At 42.1% G+C, this 22,109-nt stretch overlaps 1 protein-coding gene and 1 long non-coding RNA gene across 3 annotated transcripts in view; one reads left to right on the top strand and one right to left on the bottom strand.

Moving 5' to 3' along the window:
- The window catches only part of LOC309517882, a 255,439-nt gene that overhangs the window by 41,710 nt on the left and 191,620 nt on the right, over positions 1–22,109 (bottom strand). The window lies entirely within an intron of this gene.
- The window catches only part of NPEPPS (aminopeptidase puromycin sensitive), a 74,109-nt gene that overhangs the window by 29,498 nt on the left and 22,502 nt on the right, over positions 1–22,109 (top strand). For both annotated transcript variants that reach the window (XM_082197177.1, XM_082197176.1), the window contains exons 4-12: positions 5,615–5,736; positions 6,964–7,071; positions 8,747–8,947; positions 10,362–10,458; positions 10,564–10,597; positions 14,354–14,468; positions 19,378–19,542; positions 19,777–19,881; positions 21,386–21,446. In XM_082197177.1, coding sequence (XP_082053303.1) covers positions 5,615–5,736; positions 6,964–7,071; positions 8,747–8,947; positions 10,362–10,458; positions 10,564–10,597; positions 14,354–14,468; positions 19,378–19,542; positions 19,777–19,881; positions 21,386–21,446 — 1,008 coding nt within the window. The remainder of the gene's footprint in view (positions 1–5,614; positions 5,737–6,963; positions 7,072–8,746; positions 8,948–10,361; positions 10,459–10,563; positions 10,598–14,353; positions 14,469–19,377; positions 19,543–19,776; positions 19,882–21,385; positions 21,447–22,109) is intronic.

Below are 22,109 nucleotides of genomic sequence, written 5' to 3' on the forward strand. Positions count from 1 at the left end.
CCTGTGTAAAGGTCAGAGGGGGCAGGGTTTCTGTTGAGGCAGGGGATTAGCTGTGGGAGGAGCTTATCAGAGTTTGCAGGGCAGCGGCGCGCAGATCCATCTTTTAGATTTAGGGGAGCTAGTCTCAAACGTTTGTGGGGGGAGATCTAGGTGTTTTTTTGTGTGGGGGAAGTTATTTGTCCTGTCTTCAAGCTTTTTATGATGGAGGACCTCTGTAGCCAACCCCAACGACACGATCTCAAGATGGAAGGGGAGGGAACAGCTGCAGTCGCCTGCGATTCCTGCGCAATGTTTGCCATCTTGCCAAAGGTTGCAGGCAGCTTTACCTGCAGCAATTGCATGTTGATTGCTCTCTTAAAAGACAAAGTCCAGCAACTGGAGGAACGTGTAGCTACGCTCCAAAGAATTAGAGAGCTGGAGCTCTTCTTGGAAGCAACACCGTCTCCACCAAGGAGGAGACAGGGGACTCCCCTGAGAAGGAGTCTAGTTCACCAACACAGGAGCCAGATATATGGAGAAACGTGACTCAAAGAAGTAGGAGGCCCAGGGTTCACTCTGATTGCTTAGAAATACACAATCGCTTTGAGGTCCTCTCCCCTAGCATGGAAGACGAAGAGCAGACTCCATTTGAGGATCTCTCCCTCATTACAGTTGATCAGGTATATGAAGACGAGCAGCAAAGTCAGTCCTCAGGGAATGTGCAGGGACCTTGGAACGGACAGCTCACGGAAGAACCCCGACCAAACCCAAGAGGAGGCGTGTAGTGGTGATAGGGGATTCCCTACTGAGGGGAACAGAAGCAGTGATCTGTGGGCCTGACAAGATGTCTTGGGAAGTGTGCTGTCTCCCCGGGGCTAAGATCCAAGATGTAACTGAACGACTGCAAGGAATCATAAAACCCACTGACAAATACCCCTTCCTCTTGGTTCATGTGGGAACCAATGACACTGCAAGCAATAGCCTCCAGAAGATCAAAAGAGACTACGAGGCTCTCGGCAGGAAATTGAAGCAACTAAATGCACAAATTGTCATCTCATCTGTCCTCCCAGTTGAACGACGTGGCCCAGGGAGAGAGGGGAAAATAGTGGAAGTGAACAGCTGGCTTCGCAAATGGTGTAAACAGGAACGGTTTGGATTCTTAGATCACGGACTGCAGTTTCTTGAAGATGGACTTCTGGCAAGTGATGGGCTGCACCTCACAACAGTTGGGAGAAATGTTTTTGCCAAAAATCTCAGAAACCTCATCAGGAGGGCTTTAAACTGACTAATGTGGGGGAGGGAGACAGTGCTCCTGAAGGTAGGAGCCTATCAATTAATGAAGATGATCATCCAAATGTCATAGACCAAATGGAGAAAACAGCACGCGGACCTAGTGGTGGGAGGAAAAAATCCTTAAATAAGAGACACGGGGGAATGATTAATGGACTTCAATGTCTGTACACTAATGCGCAAAGCATGGGAAATAAACAAGATGAGCTTGAGCTCTTGGTACAGCAAACTAAATATGACATAATAGGCATCACTGAAACCTGGTGGGATAAGTCCCACGATTGGAATGTAATAATGGGGGGGATACAATCTATTTCAGAGAAACAGACCAGACAAGAAAGGAGGAGGAGTGGCGTTATATGTCAGGGATGTGTATACCTGTGAAGAGATCCAAGATTTAGATCCTCAAAGCCAAAGTGAGAGCATTTGGGTCAAAATTAAGGGAGAGAAGAATAACAGAGACCTCATTGTGGGAGTTTACTATAGATCCCCAAGCCAAACGGAGGACATAGATGATGCCTTCCTGGAACAGATGGCCAAGCATGCAAAAGGAAGGGAGATAGTAGTAATGGGGGACTTCAATTACCCGGATATTTGTTGGACGTCAAACTCAGCCAAGAGCATAAGGTCAAACAGATTCCTCACTGGCCTTGCAGACAACTTCATTGTCCAGAAAGTGGGAGAAGCAACAAGAGGAACAGCCATTTTAGATCTGGTCCTAACCAATGTTGATGACCTGGTTAGTGGGGTAGAAGTGGAAGGATCATTAGGCGCGAGTGATCATGCTCTTCTGAAGTTTACTATACAGCGGAAAGGAGCAGCCAAGCATACTAGGACTCAATTTCTTGACTTTAAGAAAGCCGACTTCATAAAACTTAGGGAAGTGCTGGGTGAGATCCCATGGACAACAATACTAAAAGGAAAGGGAGTTCATGATGGCTGGGAGTTTGTTAAGAGGGAGATACTAAAAGCACAACGTCAGGCAATACCAATGAGACGGAAACATGGAAGGTGCCTAAAGAAGCCAGGGTGGCTATCTAAAGAACTTTTAACTGAATTAAGATTAAAAAAGGATGTGTACAAAAAATGGAAAAGGGGGGAAACCACCAAAGAGGAATTCAAACAAATAGCCAGCACATGTAGACACAAAGTCAGAAAAGCTAAAGCACAGAATGAACTCAGGCTTGCTAGAGAGGTTAAAAGCAACAAAAAAGGCTTTTATGGGTATGTTCGTAGCAAAAGGAAGAACAAAGAAACTGTGGGGTCACAGAAGAGTGACTAGTGGGGTGCCACAGGGTTCTGTCTTGGGCCCGGTCTTATTCAACATCTTTATCAACGACTTGGATGATGGACTCAAGGGCATCCTGATCAAATTTGCAGATGACACCAAACTGGGAGGGGTGGCTAACACCCCAGAGGACAGGATCACACTTCAAAACGACCTTGACAGATTAGAGAACTGGGCAAAAATAAACAAGATGAATTTTAACAGGGAGAAATGTAAAGTATTGCATTTGGGCAAAAAAAATGAGAGGCACAAATACAAGATGGGTGACACCTGGCTTGAGAGCAGTACATGTGAAAAGGATCTAGGAGTCTTGGTTGACCACAAACTTGACATGAGCCAACAGTGTGACGCGGCAGCTAAAAAAGCCAATGCAATTCTGGGCTGCATCAATAGGAGTATAGCATCTAGATCAAGGGAAGTAATAGTGCCACTGTATTCTGCTCTGGTCAGACCTCACCTGGAGTACTGTGTCCAGTTCTGGGCACCACAATTCAAGAAGGACACTGACAAACTGGAACGTGTCCAGAGGAGGGCAACCAAAATGGTCAAAGGCCTGGAAACGATGCCTTATGAGGAACGGCTAAGGGAGCTGGGCATGTTTAGCCTGGAGAAGAGGAGGTTAAGGGGTGATATGATAGCCATGTTCAAATATATAAAAGGATGTCACATAGAGGAGGGAGAAAGGTTGTTTTCTGCTGCTCCGGAGAAGCGGACCCGGAGCAATGGATCCAAACTACAAGAAAGAAGATTCCACCTAAACATTAGGAAGAACTTCCTGACAGTAAGAGCTGTTCGACAGTGGAATTTGCTGCCAAGGAGTGTGGTGGAGTCTCCTACTTTGGAGGTCTTTAAGCAGAGGCTTGACAACCATATGTCAGGAGTGCTCTGATGGTGTTTCCTGCTTGGCAGGGGGTTGGACTCGATGGCCCTTGTGGTCTCTTCCAACTCTATGATTCTATGATTCTATGATTCTATGATATATTGCTAACCCCCAAAACTATGATGACTGCAAGCCTGGTTAGAGATCTTGCAGTGTTGTGTAGCAACAGGTTACAGGTGATCAAGATTCCCCCTTGGAAACTCCCCTTTAATATGTACTGTTACCTACCCTGTTTTGTCACCATTTCATATATTCCCTTCCCCCTCTCCTACTTCATACCATTGCCTTGTGCTTATGTGAGATGATCATGGAAAAAACCTAATGTTTTCTTTGCCTCACCAAGACAGTCTGTTCTGTGGGGCAAGCTAATGTCCATTGTGGTGACTATGACACAGGTTAAGCAATAGTACACATTCTGGAGGGGATAAATCAACATGAGGATACTGTCTTGAGCAGCAGCCTTACTGCAGTCTTTTTCCTTCCCCCCCCCCAGTCTTAACATATAGTTGGTTTCCAAAAAAGCTGTCATTATCACCTTGGTTTATGAAGCTGGCTTGCTTTCACTAAAGCATAATTCTTATTAACCACAGTTTAGTGCTTGGATGATATGCCAAACTGCAGTTTATGTAAAGTGGAAGAAGAGGCTTACAATATCTTCCTTATGGTTGCACTGAGGGAATTGGGGGGGGGGGGCATGGAAGCTCTGGAAAAGCTGGTTTAGCAGAAAGACCGAATGCAGCCACTGGACTCTGGTGAGCACTTCAGCACACTGTTCTGTGCCTTGGGGTTGGGCATGATGAGGTAGAAGTTGATGCTTCTTGAACTATTCAGTTTTATTCATGATATTCTAGAATAATTAAATTTCACTTTGATGGGTACTTTTAATGGGTAGTTGTTGAGCTTCACCTTTCAAAAGTAGGTGATGGTATGAGTTGTGATGAGTGGCAGAATGAATTTGACTGACAGAATTGTTTGGTGTTCATCATCAGCAAAACGTGCTGTGGGAACATTTGCCATGTGCTTCTCTGTTTGGAGCTGGAGGCAGATGAGCTATTTATGCTAGACAGATCAGTTTGTTGATACCCATAAAGTGTTCAGCTGAACTTTGGTTGGTGCTGCTTCGGGCATTTAATGCACAACTGCTGGTCAAGTTAGGCTACAGTCAGCACTGAAACTTTACACACTGCTTTGAAAAATAGTTTAAAAAACAAAGCTCCTAAATGCTCTGCTCTATAAACAAATAATTTTAGGTTGTTCCAGACATTATTTTGCTGTATTCGGCAACTTACAAAGATGGCATTGTCAGTTTTATTCCTACTCTTCCCCCCCCCCCATCCAGAATGCTGGTCAAATTTTACTCATGATATTTAATCAGCAGATATCTAATGGTCTGGTCTGGAATAGCTTCTAAAACTTGAAGCTTCACTTAGGCCTGGAAAAACAACCCCAAATTCTTGTGCTGTTATCAAACATTTTAGGTGCCAGGATAAATGTGCATCTCAGAGTTCTGTGCTCTGTTTTCCTTCTCTGCTTTTAAGTGATACATCATACTCTTTCCTCTGAGTTCAGCTCATCTGTGTGACTTCAGCTTCTTCCCTGCCATCTTATGCCGTGGAATAGCTTAACATGGAACAACAGAGTTCTCCTCTTTATTCACCATGTTGTGTTCTTCCTCTAGGTGTGCTTCTGCAGCAAAACATTTTTTTGAGTTGCCCAGGACTTCTACGACAAACTCTTTTTACTGCTGCTTGGCTATAGTTCCATCCCTGCCTCCTATCTCCAAGTCCAAATTTCTACTTTGCTTAACTAATCTAAGTTAGAAGTCTTCAGGGCTTGGACTCCACATACACTTTGGTTTTGCTGTATTCATATGTAATCATGGTGTTAAGGTTGTGAATCCCTAACCTCCCAGTCCTAGCATCCTTACCACAGCACCCTTGCATTAATCCACGTAATCCTGATCTGAAACAAGAGAGGAGATGCCATTTACACTAGATAAATGGCATCTTAATTGGAATATACTTGAAACATACTGCATCTCAAGGCATTTGGAGAGGGAACAGGTTATTCCAAAGGGACAACAAATAGTCCAAACACCTTTGCCCATTTGAATATTCTGGATGGAGCACATCCACACAGCAAGTATTCATAAACTGTCTTCCTCTTTTTAATCACAGGAATGGGGACGTTAAAAATAGATTTTGTTGGAGAGCTGAATGATAAAATGAAAGGCTTCTATCGAAGTAAATACACCACCCCTTCTGGAGATACTCGCTACGCTGCTGTTACCCAGTTTGAGGTATGGACTCCTATGATTTGTGGTCTACCATTTCCATTAATACTTTCATTGGAAGTAGCATGTCTTGTACGTGTACCTTAGAGTCTTTAACAAGACAATTGTGTACTTTCTTAGCTGTAGCTAATTTGCTGTTGCCTCTTTAGAAAACCACCTGTTTCCATTTCTTGTCAATGAAGCAGAAGGCACACAGTATAAATATCACTTAAGCTGTGATCTAGTAGCTGGTAGAGCCTTAGGTAAGAAACGGTATTTTGGAAAGGGCTAAAATTTACTGATAGTCCTTGTTGTAAACTATGTATCTCTCCCCCCACTCCCCAATATTTAATTTTTTTAACAGAAGCCTTGGAGATGGAAAGAGTTGTCCAAGAGTTAACATTTGGCTATGTGTAAGGGTGAGGGTAAGGGTAAGGGACGTGGGTGGCGCTGTGGGTAAAACCTCAGTGCCTAGGACTTGCTGATCGTAAGGTCGGCAGTTCGAACCCCCACGGCGGGGTGAGCTTCCGTCGTTCGGTCCCAGCTCCTGCCCACCTAGCAGTTCGAAAGCACCCCTAAGTGCAAGTAGATAAATAGGTACCACTTTATAGCGGGAAGGTAAACGGCATTTCTGTGTGCGACGCTGGTGCTGGCTCGCCAGAGCAGCTTCGTCACGCTGGCCACGTGACCCGGAAGTGTCTTCGGATGGCGCCAGCTCCCGGCCTCTTGAGCGAGATGAGCGCGCAACCCTAGAGTCGGACACGCCTGGCCCGAACGGGCAGGGGTACCTTTACCTTTACCTAAGGGTGAGGTAGGAAGTCTACTGGAAAAGCCCCACCTGAAACCTTGCCGGGTTTCTGACCATTTACCAGAAACTGTACAGGTTTTTTTGTAATTGATCCACATCTACTATCCATGTGGAATAAGTGGATAATGCCAAGTAGAATTATTATGCCTCTCCAAATTTTATGCTTCCGGTCTTCTTCAAATTTAATGGCTGTCAGTGTAGTTTTGTGCATGCTTCTTGAATACCTGTATTTCCCCCCTCATTTCCTTGGATCTTTCTTTTCATTTGCCTTCATGTTCCCCGTTGTTGGTCTGCAGTGCATTTCTGTGTTCTGTGTCCAGGTTATCTAAAGACTGTATTCTACTTGGGAAAACGTAGCTTTTTGGATTTAAGGTCTGTTCTTGCATGGTTCTGTCAGAAATTCACCCTCACTTGCTTTGGCTAGTTAATGTTCTTATTTCTTTCAGGCTACAGATGCTCGTAGGGCCTTTCCTTGCTGGGATGAGCCGGCCATCAAGGCAACTTTTGATATCTCATTGGTGGTTCCTAAAGAAAGGGTAGCTTTGTCAAATATGGTAAGTGTTACTTATAATCTTGGTTTACCTGTGTATGGGAAATAGCATTATCTGAATGTTTGACCCAGCAGGGTAATAAATGGGCATTGTAAGGAGGATAAATTTCTAAGTATGTGGTCACTATTAATTGATTATATAAATAAATCAGCACTGTTGCTACAACTGCATGTGACACAAGCTTCACTATGGAGAGACCTACTTTAGTAATGAATTACCATTATGTGTACTTCAACTATACCAAATGTCATTATCCAACTGTACTCCAGGTTTTGTTTTGTTTTGTTCTGTTTAGTTTGTGTTTAATAAAATACATTTTTTGTTTTGTTAAAAAGTCAAGTGTTTAATGAATAAAATGTAGATTGATACTGTAGTTGTGGCAATGCCAGCTAAAAGATCTAAGACAGTGGGTTGTATCGAACACCATTCGGAGTAGACTGTTTGAAATTAATGGACATGGTTAACTTACATACATTAATTTCAGCGGGTCTAATATGAGTATGATAAATTCTTTTTACAACCAGTTAGGGATTCTATTTACAATAAAGCAGTATGAATATGATTTCAAAACAAACAAAATAAACCCAATACTTATAAATAAATAATATAGAAGACATACATTTAGATGTGTGTTAGACTCAGTAGGATACAATGTGAATGTTCAGACTTTAACACCCCAAAATGGTTTATTTTCTTACTAGTTAGCTTATATGGGTGAACTGTTAAGCTATAATTTTCAGAGAATGAGGAAGTAGATAGGAATGACTGTGCATGAAAGACTAGTGGCTAGAAAGACTGCATGAGAGACTGAGGCCTTTTGTGGCTTGTTCATGTAAAGCGAAACCATGGTTGGTCATTGTATATAAATAGGCATGATGGCTACCTCTGGTATTATATCATGGTTTGTTGACTTAACCCTAGTTAAAAACTTGAATGCGTCTTGAAACAAATCTTCAAGCATGCTCCTGAGGAAGAACTTGTTTGGGCTAAATAAACTTTTTTTTTCTTGTGCACCTAGCGGTTCTTTTCTTTTTCCAAGCTAAGCCTGAAAAGCTTGTATGTCCATTTGTTGTCTTGCAGGCAGAGGAGCAGGAAATACTGTCTGTTTCAAACCATTAGCTCACTTCACACGCCATAAATCATGTTTTGCAAGCCTGTTTAATGTGGTTCTGAGCAAACCTAGAATTCTTGGTTTACAGCAACTCTCTAACCAAGGTTGATGTAGAAATAATAGTGAACTATGGTTAACAGCAACCTAGGGGGAAATGGGTGGGGAGGCAAGAGCATGCAGGATAGTAGTAAATAGTACGAGGATCAAGAAATTAAGATGTTGGTGGTTACGGAGGCTGGAAATTGTCTTGATGACCTTTCCTACATCCCAGCTGCATTGGTAATGGGTAAAACAAGAACTGGAGATGTGGACCCTGTGTCCCCCCCCCTTTTTTTTGTAATGAAGAGCAGCTTGGCAGAAAGCAAGGAAATGGATATGATAGAACAAGATTAGGGAAACTGCACAGAAAGGAAAAGAGCAGGTTAATGAGACTCGTTTCACACATCTGTTTGATACTGCAAAATAGCACAGGAAATACCGCCCTGATCTCTCCTGCAATCTCGTGAAATCTGGTGTCGCTTCAAAGCCAATCTAACAAGTCTCTTCCAAACATCTTTCCTTGGAAAGAATGTCACTGATCGGAGGCCCTACCCTGATGATGAAAACCTGGTGGAAGTGAAATTTGCCCGAACTCCTGTGATGTCAACATATCTCGTTGCTTTTGTGGTTGGAGAATATGACTTCGTTGAGACCAGGTCCACTGATGGCGTGTTAGTCCGTGTTTACACTCCAGTTGGCAAAGCAGAACAAGGAAAGTTTGCATTAGAGGTAATGCATGCTTCTATATCTTTCAGTAACTTTGACAGTTGCTTAAGAATAAACATACACCAGTGCCCCCGTTTTTGACTTTGGAAATATTTTAATATTTTATTTATTTTATAATTTTTTATTTGTATTTATATTTAATATTTTAATAACTTTCTTGCTTCAATTGCTTAGCTGCCATTCCTGTGCTAAAATGGAGAAAATCTTTTAAAAAAAGAAACCAACTTAGGTGCATTTGCTTAATGCAGGGAGCTTATTGATAGTGCACATGGTTGTTTGAGTGTAAAAGGTCCCAGGTTTAATCCCTGGCATCTTCAGCTAAGCCTGGAGAGGACCCATGTCTGAAACACTGGAGAGCTGCTGGTGGTCAGTGTAGACAATATACAGTCAAACCTTGGTTTTTGAACGTCTCAGCTGCCGAATGTTTCGGAAGCCGAACTCTGAAAACCCGGAAGTGAATGCTTCCGTTTTTTAACGTGCCTCAGAAGTCGAACGGCTTCTGAGGCATGTTTCTCAATTTTCCTCATTGAACTTGCTGACAGCCCTTTGATCCTCAGTTTCCGAATGTTTTGGAAGTCGAACGGACTCCCAGAACGGATTATGTTCGAAAACCGAGGTTCCACTGTATTAGCCTAGATCAGGCATAGGCAAACTCGGCCCTCCAGATGTTTTGGGACTACAACTCCCATGATGCCTAGCTAACAGGACCAGTGGTCAGGGATGATGGGAATTGTAGTCCCAAAACATCTGGAGGGCCGAGTTTGAGGAAGCCTGGCCTAGATGAATTTCGCATAAGGCCTGACTTGAGCAACTTCTGATGTTCATGCTGTGGCAGGGGGAACTTTGTTTTCCAGGCACTGGTTGGAAGTAGGGCATATATTGTCACCTAAGCTGAACAACTTATAAATGGTTAGCTCCATAATCTTTTAGCGTCACCTAATTATTCAGGCTTCAGAGATTTACAGCTTGTGTGATTGGGTGGAGCTGGGGAAGAGATGAAGTGATAAATTGTGAACTTTCTGTTAAACTTTTTTTCCTTATGGGTTAAACTGTGGATACACATACTACTACAAATTTGATTAGGTATGTCCCTGGGGGCAGATAAAATGGCTTTAAAACCCTTACCCCATCCCCTGGGCAACGATTAAGTCCTCTTTGGTGCAGGGTTTAGATAGTTTTGGAATTTGTTCAGGCCTCTCTTTTTTGCAGATATTCATCAGAACACGCATGTTCCTTGATGTAAACATGTCATGTGTGTAGATTTGGCAAAGGCCAGAGTTGACATAGTTTTAACAACAACTGCAGTTGGCTTAGGAGTAAAAGCTAAAGCACAGTGTCTTAAAGTCAGTTAACAGGTCTTCTTTATTTTGACTTAACACACCATGCTCTCTATCATTTTTCTCCTTTCCCCCCTTAGGTTGCTGCTAAAACGCTGCCTTTTTATAAGGATTACTTCAATGTTCCTTACCCTCTCCCTAAAATTGATCTCATAGCTATTGCAGACTTTGCAGCTGGTAAAGTATTTTGTGTTACCTCTGAGTTTTATTTGAATTGTAAAACATTTTAGGAGATGGTTGTGTGTATCAATATCAATAAACCTTTGTATTTATTTTATAAAGGTGCCATGGAGAACTGGGGCCTTGTTACTTATAGGTATGCTGTTAAATACTGTCTTTCCTCCCTTCCGTGTCCTTTGTTGACTAATTTTTCCACGTTTTATCAGATATAGTGTAGAAAGCTGTAATGATTTGGGCTTGTTTGGTAATTTCCTCAAAATTATTTTCCATTTTGCGCAGTTGAAGTTTCCACAAAAATAGGTATTTGAGCATATCCCTCAGAAAAGTAGAGCTTTATAAAGCCACAATATTCAAGAATATTACATTATTTTAAAAATGCAGCACTTTTCATTTAGATCCTTTGTTTGTATCTTCTTCCACCCTTCTGTGGCCCAATGCAGACACAAGTTACAATCACACATAATGCCAACACAAAGTTTAGCATTCCATACTTACGGGTCATAGGCTCTCCTCTTCTGCACTATCATGGCCACAATGACATTGTAGGCTTTTGCTTCCATTTTCAAGTAGCCAATTTCTATTTCTCTCTGAACACAAACAAACTAAAGTTTACTGAAACAAGCCAACTTCAGGCTGTTGTTGGTGATATGTGTATGCCACAGTAAACCATAGCTAGCACCAACCACAGTTGTCAGTTTAGACACAAGAAAATGCATGTATCTGAAAGCAGAAGCAAAGGCTTCCAATCTTCCGTGATTAAAGAGGGTAGACAGGGAGCACACAAGACCGCGTACTCAAACTGTGGTTTTGTGTTGTGTGTGAGCACTACCAGTCTCATAACCGTGGTTAAGATATCACAAACAAATTGTGAGTTGCATGTTTTCTCCTATACCTCTTCTCGGAAATGAACTTACCCTTCTCCTCAACCACAGTTAACTTCCATTGACATTGATGCTCACTATGTTTGAGGCTAAGCAGGGTTAGCTGATCAGGAGTTGAATTCAGAGTTCTAAGTTGGTTTCAAATGCTGCTTAACCACAATCACCGTCAGTATCAGAACTTCCATATTTAACTTAATTGTGGTCAAGAGCACACCAGTATTTCACCCTGCACCCATTTAGAGAATGGGAGGTTCACTTTATTTTCAAGTTGAGCAGGTAAACTTTTGTAGCTGCAAAGTGGGGGAAAAAATCTGTATTGTTTTTGTCCTTTTGGAGATTCCCATTTTTTAAAGTTATAAGCTCCTTATGCAAAAGTGTCAAACAGCAGGCGTTCAGTGTGCATTTTGTAAGATATACACTATTTTTCTGTGTATAAGACTAGGTTTTCCCCCTAAAAAATAATGTCAAAAATTAGGGTCAAAAATACATGGATACCCCCCCCCCCCATTTTCTTAAATCTGAGTCCCCAGAAATAGGGTCTTATACATGGGGGCATCTTATAGATGGAAAAATACGGTAATTCTCAAATAATTTTGGGGCTGTCTATGCCTTTAACAAATTTTCCAGCAATAAATCTCCAGAACCACATTAGCCCATGCTAGGGCAGCTGACAAAAATTCATTTGAAAGATAAAGCATGGCATGGGGGCATTTCCTTTGTTAGGAATTCTCTAACCAAACTCTCTCTGTCATCCTTAGCTTGTAGGTGCATTGAGCAGGGGAAGGAGGGTTGCAGTTGAAGAAAAACTGTATGGGGGGATGAGTCTCTGCATTATACCCTTAGAAAAGATATTTGTGCAACTTTTAGTTCAACTTGTAGTTCTATAGTAATATACCAAGTTTTCCTTGCTGCCTAGTGCGCTCTCTCCCTCCCTCTCTCTCTCTCTCTCTCTCTCTCTCTCTCACACACACACACACACTCCATCTGATCTATCTTTGTTGCATTCCTAACGCCTTCGCCCTAGATTTATGGCAGTCTTTGGGCCTGTGCATTCTTTTTCTCAACCCATCCTGCTGTTTCCAAATTGTTTCAAGCTGCCAGGCAAACTCCTCGGGTTCGTGGGTGGGCCTTATCTTACAGTGAGAACAGAGGGAGGTTCCTTTATATCAGAACACTAGTGCCATATGTTTCTATGGACTGAACCCCATTCTTCCAGTTTGCCAATTATTTTTGAAATTTTGATCTCCTTCCCTCTTGCATGCAAATCATTGTGACCTTTGGTGGTCTCCAACATCTTTCCACCATTGCTGGAAAGTTTGGGCAAAACCAGTTTGGGCAAAATGGTTAGTGGTAACTGAGCTCACTCTACCGCCACCTTTCTGATCTGGTACAGCTATGGCAAGTGTGCCCTTTAAAATATTTTGATTTAAAATAACTCTAGCCCAGGTCATCAGAAGGCATTTGGTAGGCTATAATAACACAAAGTCTCTGACTTCCTCTCTAGTTGCCATTGTTCCTATATCTCTGACCATTGAATCACAGCAGTTTCCCCCCTATGTAGATACTGTATTTTTTCTTGACCAGCCATCCCTCTAAAAGGCTTTCAGGACAAAAGAAAAAAGAATCATTTGTTCCTTTCCCACCATTTCCCAAACTTTCATTCATAAAAAGCATTTCCCATCTGCCGTTTTTTGAAGTATTTGTAAAAAACAATAAATTTATAAAAAATCTGCTGAGTGACTAAAAATCTACCCCCGTTTAATCAGTCAGTGTTAACTGATTATTTAATTGTAGCAGCCCTAGTTATGATGGCTCTGTGCTAACCAAATGAATGTTCAAATGGAGCAGATGGAACATAGTTTGGCCATTTGCCCAGCCTGTCACTGCTCCCACTGGAAAAAAAGAGGTGTAGACCAGAGACAACTTTGCAAAATTTTGCAAGGAGCATAAGAGAGCTTTTACTTTTTTTGTACACAATCATGTGATCATTGGGTTTGATTTCCTTTCTCTGCCAGTCTCTTCTTGAAAAAGCCCTTTAAAAAATTATTCCCTGGTAGCTAGATTGAAGTGTGACTAGGAGACTTGGAAACATATTGGTGTGGAGTGGTAGTGCCCTTGAGCACAACTCACCTTGTATCCTTTTTCTGTGTGTCAGTTCTAGAGTAAGCTTTTCTATTCACTCTGTGTGCCTCATTTTAAAGAAGTCATGCCTTGTTGATCTGTGGCTTCCTCTTTTGCATCCCTGCGTGCACTGAGCTAAAGAACACAGCAATAATAATAATAATAATAATAATAATAATAATAATAATAATAATAATTAATAAAGCCCACCCTTTTAGTTCAGTCCCTGTTACACAGAGTATCGGAATACTGGCACCTATATCTCTGGCGTTCAACATAGCAACTGCAATCTCATTAATGTGGGGCAAATTTCAAGGCATCAGGAGGTTACTGTGGAGCAGCCATGTTAACGCTTTAGCTAAGAGTGGATAATGGGGTCCTAATAAATAGGTCTGGAGAGTTGCAGAGTTTTAGGAGTTGTAATGACCTGGAAGCCTCTTTCCATGCTTTGGTTATGCCAATTAGTAAAACATCCCAAATCCAAAAATTCATTATATAATAGGTCCTTTTGTAGAGAGTTTTTGTTGGTGAACTCTTGCGGGGTTGAACAAATAGTTGGAAGCTTTGTGATAATTTATGAAATGAACACAACAAACTGACGTGTAACTGAGGAAAGTTATTTGCTGAGCTGCCTTTTTTCAGACCAGTTATTTTTAAATGAGATGCATTTTTGAGGGGTAGGTGGTGCTGGTGCTGTCTTCCCTCCTTTCCCTCTGAGGAAAAGTACTCTTTGCTGCATCCTAGCAGATATGAAATGTTAACCTTGCTGTTTTCACCTATAAGCATGAAGCACTCTTGTTTAGATGAGTTTGATAGCTTGATTGATTTCAAAAAATGTGCTTTTCTCTCTAAGTCACCTTGTTTCAGTCTCTGTTCTTTCTCATACACAGGGAAACTGCACTGCTGATAGATCCCAAAAACTCCTGTTCCTCCTCCCGCCAATGGGTGGCTCTCGTCGTGGGCCACGAGCTTGCTCACCAGTGGTTTGGGAACCTTGTGACTATGGTACAAAAATTGTATTTGACTTTCCCTTGCTCTGGGCTTAGATCAAGGTTACTCAGTTTCCCGCCTATTAACTTGTCCTGAGTGTATCTGCTCATGGTCACAGCAGATGCCTCATGTTTTTGTATGGTACTGCAAGTGTGCATGCCTGCCTATGCAGAGTATTATTAGGAAAAACAGCAGTATTGGGGCATCAGCAGCACCTGGAGATTTTCAGTGGGTTAGATGTGGCCCACAGGTTGCCTCATGAGACACTATAGGGCAGGGGTCTGCAACCTTTAAGACAAAAAGAGCCACTTGGACCTGTTTCCGAAAAAACAACAACAACTGGGAGCCGCAAAAACATTGCAACATTTAAAACAAATATAACACTGCATATATTGTTTCTGGCCTTAATGCTATATATACAGGATCGTGCAGTCAGCTGTCAATCTCAAGAAAAAAGGACAAATTAATAGCTAATTAAAATATTTCATTTACAACCAGGTAACCAGGTTAATGGGACTTTTGCTCCTGAACCTCAGTGCTCAGTGTCTGCACATCAGGGCTGTAAGACGTCACCTTCATTTTCACACAGGCTTGCAAGCTGTCATCTGTGAGGCGTGATCGGTGTTTGTTTTTAATATAGTTCATGTTGGAGAAGACCTGCTCACATACATATGTGGAAGAGACCACAAGGGCCATCGAGTCCAACCCCCTGCCAAGCAGGAAACACCATCAGAGCACTCCTGACATATGGTTGTCAAGCCTCTGCTTAAAGACCTCCAAAAAAGGAGACTCCACCACACTCCTTGGCAGCAATTCACCAAACTTTCACCTGCTTAAGTTTAAAAAGGGGCTTCAAGCAACTAAAAAGGGGCTTCAGGCAACTAATTCCATGTGGAATTCCACGCGACCGCGACTGCATAATCAATGCCACAAAATGCCAAAGAAAATTAACCAGGGCCCCAGTGAACCATAAATCATAATCAGTGCCTGATGTAAATAATAATTAATAATGAGGGCCCAATGTCATCCTCGTCATTATAAAAATAATCCCTCTCTTCGTGCCGCCCAGCCTCCCAAGAAAAAACCCCCACTTTAAACGGTCACAAAGCACAAATTCCCCACGACCGCGACTTGCTATGCCCAATAATCAATGCCTCAAAATGCCATAGAAAATTAATCAGGGCCCCAGTGTACCATAAATCATAATCAGTGCCTGATGTAAATAATAATTAATAATGAGGCATTCGCCATTATGAAAATACCGTATTTTTCACCCCATAGGACGCTCCGTCCCATAGGACGCACCTAGTTTTTTTGGGGGGAAATAAAGGGGAAAAAATTTCCCTTTATTTCCCCCCCAAAAGCAGGTCGGGGAAACCGAACCAGGTCGAGGAACAGCGGGATGGCGGCGCTGCGCCTCCCTGCTGTCCCCCGAGCTTGTGGGGCTGGCCGATGTCTGCCCCGCGCGAGGGGCGCTCTGCATCAAGGCCCCCCCCCCGCGGGGCGGCAGGCTGCTATCCGCAGCGTGGGGAGCCTTGCCGGGAAGTCCGGCAAGGCTCCCCACGCTGCGGATGTCTGCCTGGCGAGGGGGGCGCTCTGCTTTAGGGCGCCCTGTCCGCCGGGCGGCAAGCTGCTCACCTCCGCCCCTCGCCTCCTCCCCTCGCCTCCACCCCTCGCCTCCGCTCCTCGCCTCCTCCCCTCGCCACCGCCCCGGAGCCGCAGCAAAGGCTTTAAAGAGCTGCATGCGGCTCTGGAGCCGCAGGTTGCCGACCCCCGCTATAGGGAGAAACGTTGTGCACTACCATTGAAGATTTTGTCTGCTCTCCTCTAGGATTCACAATGCCCAGCAATGCGAAAGAATGTGCCATAATGCATAATAAAGCATTGAATTAAATAAATAAATAATTAATAATACAGTTAAAACCTCTCACTTGCGTTAACTGCTTAACCCAAATACCATTATGATCCCCCTCACCCATTGCAAGTCTAGGCAGGTCAGAAACTTCTGATTTGTGCAAGTCTGCAAATTCACCAGACTTGGAGATATTTTTCATAATTCTGAAATTAGTATCCATGGGGAGAGGATCTATGAAGGGAACTGATGCTTCTTCTGGCATATGGGGTGATCCACACATTTACAAGCTTATCTTTGCAGCTATAAAGTCTTTTAAACGTGTGGGGAACTGAAATTCTTAGGATGCTGAGTTAGACGACAATTAGGTGTACCTCAGTGGTATTAGTGTAAAATCACTAAATACAGACCTATTTATAAACTTGACATTCAAATCCAATAAGTACTATCCACTTGTGGAAAAGGATTTCTCTCTGTGACGTTTCAGGGTGCTTTTTGAATTTCCATATGTTACAGCAGGAATGGTGAACCTGTGGCCTTCCAGTTTGATTATTATTTATTTCATCTGTTTATATACCACTTAATACTAAATCTCTAAGTGGTTTACAAATATTTATTTATATTGTTTGGACTCCTAACTCCATCAGCGTCATTCACCATGGCCAGGTTGATGAGATTTGTAGTTCAGTATTTGGAGGGATAAAGGTTCTCCATCCCTGCCTTAAGAGCTAGGGGAATAGCTTTCTTTTCCTCCCATCGTCTCCATAATCGGCGCCCACAAGATAACTTTACCTGCAAATGAGAGGGAAGTTTAACCTCTTTTCTTTTCAGTTTAATTTTTTGTATGTCATTCCCCCCACCCCTTCATTACTGGCAGGCCACCTTTCCTCCTTTGTCACATGACCTCTCCGTTGCTACAGTAGAACTTGTTGAAATGGAAAAACATTATTCACAAAACCAGTGGCATATTTTTAGCAGTTGACATGCCACCAGGGCAGTTGGAAACATGGCAGAGGCAGCTTTGTGTGACTAACCAGCTCTTCTATGAAATGAAGGAGGGACTCTGGAGAGAGGGTGACCTTTTCTATAAACCCAGCCAAAACAAAGCATGCAGCAGTATTTACCTGACTCTATGGGCTTTTCAAATCCATTTATCAAATCAAAGTAGCTCTCCTGCCCTTTTTTTTTTAAAAAAAAAGCCCAGCAACTTGTGTGCCAACTTTTCTTTCTCTTTGCATGAGTTCAATACACTATTTTTGCTTGCATGTCTGGCATGGCTTGCTGGTGTTAAGCACAGACACTTTCCACAGAAAGAAATGGTTCCATCACACTTGGTGTGCTAGTGTTAGACTTCAGCCGGCACCACAGTCCTGAGCTAATGAGATTATTTTCACTGAAAAGGGATGAAAAGGCATGAGATGTTGGCCAATAATTCTATTGGTTCTCAATCCCTAAATAAAATTCCTGCATTCTTCTTCCCCATTACGGTGGGGAAGATTCTCAGTTGTACTTGAGAGTGTGGCTGCACTGGTAGATTTTCATGCACCGTGCGCCTAACAATAGTGCACATGGCTCATGCAGTTCATACTTTATCCTGTCTCTGTTTGGAATAGTGTGTGCACCACTTTTGAGATTCAATGTTTGTACCACATTAATCAAGCAGGTATTATTGTAATGTCTATTTTTGATTTTGCAGACAAATGTCTTGCATTGTCTTCTTTTCCATTCTTTCAATTATGCCTCTTAAAAAATAAGTAAATTTATTTTTCTCCACCCCCTAACTGACTCTGTATCCCCAGTTAGCAATAATCATGCATCAGATTAACCTCACGGGCTACAGTGCTGCCACTGTGCAAAGCACGGAAATTTGTCTGGGTTCTATAAACCAGCATTCTGAATTATACATGCATAAAGTTCATCTAGAGACTGGTTTAAGACCATAAGATGGGACAGGGTTTTTTTTAAGATAAGTAGGTATTGCCCTGGTCTGCATGGGAGGCTGCCTGTAAGTCACTTAGAAGCTTCTCTGAGTTTCCTTGAAAGAACAGCAGAATATGTTCAAATATTCTGAGAATTTCAGCTTTAAAAAAAAGAGAAAAAGAAAAAAGCCCATTTCTGGTATCTGTGAACATAGGTTTGAAAGACAACACATTGAACATTGAAGTTGGAGGGTGCTAAAAGGGGTGGTAAGGCAGGATTTTTTAACAGCTGCAAATCACGTGACCAGCAATTATTGCTATGTGGCTCAGTTTGCCTTGCAGGCCTGCATTTGGCTGACTGACTGCCTAGATGAAACTTTCAAAGACCACAAACACGTGTAAAAGGAGAATATTTTCTAGGTGGTGGGAGGGGGGAATTGAAAAGTGTGGTTAGCGTGGATTTCATCATTGTCCTCACTTGCATTAATCCTGGTAATGCTTCTGAGCATTGAAGCCCTAGAACTTTACCTTGAAACCTGATCTACTTGAAGCTGCTGTAGAGTTGGGAATTTCTGTCCGTCCTCCCCACCCCAACATCAAATTCAGATTGAGTTTATGTAGAATTCCGTTAGTTATTTCTTATCCACTGGTGGGGTTCATTCTTACTTGATACATTTCATTCTGCACAGAGAACAGTTACTGTGTTGCAGCTTTCACTTGTATTGTGTTTCCCATTTCTGTTAAAAATCTTAGCCTACTAAACAAAGGCATTCCTTCAGTGGCTGTTGGAGAATGCTCCCAATTGATTTATTCCCCACAATACTGCAGCCATCTCACTCCCCCCCCCCCCCGGGATACTTCTGAGATTTCATCAAGTGTTGTCTTCTTAGTTTTTCAGGTGTGGGGACTAGAAACTTGCTTTTTGCAAATTTGCAACTTGCATTATTTTATAGAATGCCGAATTCTGTGTTTTTTTCTTCTCATACACAGAATTGCACAATATTTGCACCTGTTAGTAAGGAGTTCCACATCTCTAAGAGAATCAGAGGTTTCAGTGATGGAGACCTGAGATCTCAGAGACCAATGGCAACTCCTTGTCCTTTTATCTTGATGCTCTGCTTTTAGTATCAGCAATTTTCTCAATTCTTCGTAGGAATGGTGGACCCATCTATGGCTCAATGAGGGCTTTGCATCCTGGATTGAGTACCTCTGTGTGGACCATTGTTTTCCAGAATACGATATCTGGACACAATTTGTTTCTGCCGATTACACACGAGCTCAGGAGCTGGATGCCTTAGACAACAGTCACCCTATTGAAGTGAGTCCCAACTGCTGCAATCAGTGGAGTTTGCATATGCTTTGCCGCATGCTCTCTCATTGTTAGAAATTCTTCCTCTGATAACGGGCTGGGGGTCTGGAGGAAAGCAACCAAGAATGCTTTATCTTAGAGACTTAATGATTTAGTTGCCTTAACACTGCTTCGTAAATCTGTAACTGGAGATGCAAGTCAAATGTGGTCTCTTCTGATGACTTGTTGCCTTTCTCACCCCAGGTCAATGTGGGCCATCCATCTGAAGTAGATGAAATATTTGATGCAATCTCTTACAGCAAGGGTGCGTCAGTAATTCGAATGCTACATGACTACGTTGGGGACGAGGTAAATCTATAACTTTACTGCCACTGACATCTAGGGTAACTGTGGATGTTCTGTGTTCTTTTATGTAGAAAGGGTTGTGTGGTGAGGAGCTTGGCGGATCAAGCAAAGGTCCATTTAGTCCAGCCTTCTGTTTCCAGCAGCTGCACAACCAGATACCTCTGGGAGTTGAGCAGCAAAACATGAAAGTGGTGGCCTTCTCCTTAGCTTTGTCTTTAGCATCTGACATTCAGATCCTATCTCTGTATATCTCTCTCCTTCCTTGGAGCTTTTTAAGCAGAGGTTGGATGGCCATCTGTCATAGATGCTGTAGCTGAGATTCCTGCATTACAGGGGGTTGGACTAGATGACCCTTGAGGTCCCTTCCAACTCTACAATTCTATGATTCGATGTTGGTTCCATTACTCTATAGTGGCTAATTGTGACCCTTATTTATATTAAATATGGTCCATACACCTGGACGCAACCCAGGATCTTTATTTGCCTTAGCTGAAATTCTTACTCTCAATCACTTTTGGGAAGATTTGGTTGGTTCCCAGAATTGGATTTGGGTCGGTTCCCAAAATTCTCTGGTGTGTAGAATCAACACGTGGGGCACAAGAGCAAGTCACAATTTTACATGTTATGTAAATAGGCACCCTGCATTCACCTGCTGTCCACGCCTCTTGTTTTTTATGGTGTAGTATGTATGATTTGAATTCTAAGTCAATACCAGACTTCATGCTTTTCAAGTTTGTCATTTTTAATCATTAAAATTATATTGAAGCTGCCTAGTTATCACTGTTTTAATCTTCCTTAATTCAGTATTCCAAAAAGCTGCTCACATATGGCTGTTCTAAAATTAACCACTTTAAAATACGTTTGTAAATGCATTTTGCAGTGAAAGAATAATTATTATAGTATAAAATGAAAAGCAGATAAAGTTTTTCAATACTGATTTTAATCAGACTATGCATTTAAGTGCCCAAGTGGACTTTGCAATTTCAAGGTTCCTTATTTTTCAACTAATGTTTAATACGTTTTGAAACGTTTTTTGAATGCTTTTCAACTGGCTTTCAACCATTAATGCATCAGAATGGTTGCAAATAGCACAAAATATCTGTGAGCAGCAGAAAGGTTAAGTTAAAGTGGTTAGGAGTTGCCACAGGATTGGAAGGATCTAAAAATTGGTATTGGGGCTTAATAGCGTAGAGGCTCAAAGCCTATCTAAAAGTCACATTATTTGGTTTCACATGTTCCAGCACTCTTAAATTAAGTAGTGAATTCCTGTTGCAGAAGCTTGTGACTCTGTTCCTCAGCAATATGGCAGTTTTAAGGGACTGCCTGCTACTAGAAGAGTGCAAGGATGGTGCACAAATTTAATCTGGGTTTGCCAAAAAAACCCTGTTAGCTCATGAAAAGGATAAATAGTTTGGTGGAAAACAACACATTACATTCCAGTCCCATCCAGTGATAAGCTAATTTTGAAGTTGTTTATATTAACAAAATAAAAATATTACATTCACAGGACTTCCGGAAAGGAATGCACCTCTACCTTACCAAGTTTCAACATAAGAATGCAGCTACAGGTAATTGGGTGTTGTGTTTGTACTCTTCTCTTTCGTTGTCCCCAGAACATTACATTACACAGAGAAGTTGCACCCCCCAGTGATAATTTTTTTCTGCCTGAAATGCAGGGAAGTTCACCAGCAAAGTGTTTCCTATCAAACTATATCTGTATGAGTGTGTGATCCTTCTCACAATACTTTACTCTGACCATCTGGAAATTTGCAGTAGTACTAGGCTAAATTTACTTTGGGGAAAACCCAGGTCAGATTCTGAATTGGAAACGTGGCTTGTTTATTTCCTGACCCAGATGCAAGCCGATCTTCTATTAATTCCTCTGCTAACTCCCCGCCCCCCAAGATCATACATGAATTAAATGTCTGAAAATCAATAATAAGGCGATGGAATGGGAAGAAGCTCATTTTGCTTTTACTGCTCTTAATATATGTAATACAGTCATATGGTTGGTGCTGTACGGAACAGAGAGCTGAAACTATACCTCTCTGCCAAGGGAGGGATTGCACCCTGTTGATGCTTTTTTGGGTTGCTGTTCCAAGTATTCAGTAGTGTTTCTGGCCATCAATCTGAAGAGCTGCTTTTGACTTGCTCAAGGACTTGACATTATTTAAAGGGAGCTTTGCCTGAACTGCAGAACCTCAAGCCATATCACAAATTGTTGTTTCAAA

The sequence above is a fragment of the Podarcis vaucheri genome, assembly GCF_965113315.1.
Source record: "Podarcis vaucheri genome assembly, chromosome: 13".
Classification (NCBI taxonomy): Eukaryota; Metazoa; Chordata; class Lepidosauria; order Squamata; family Lacertidae; genus Podarcis; species Podarcis vaucheri.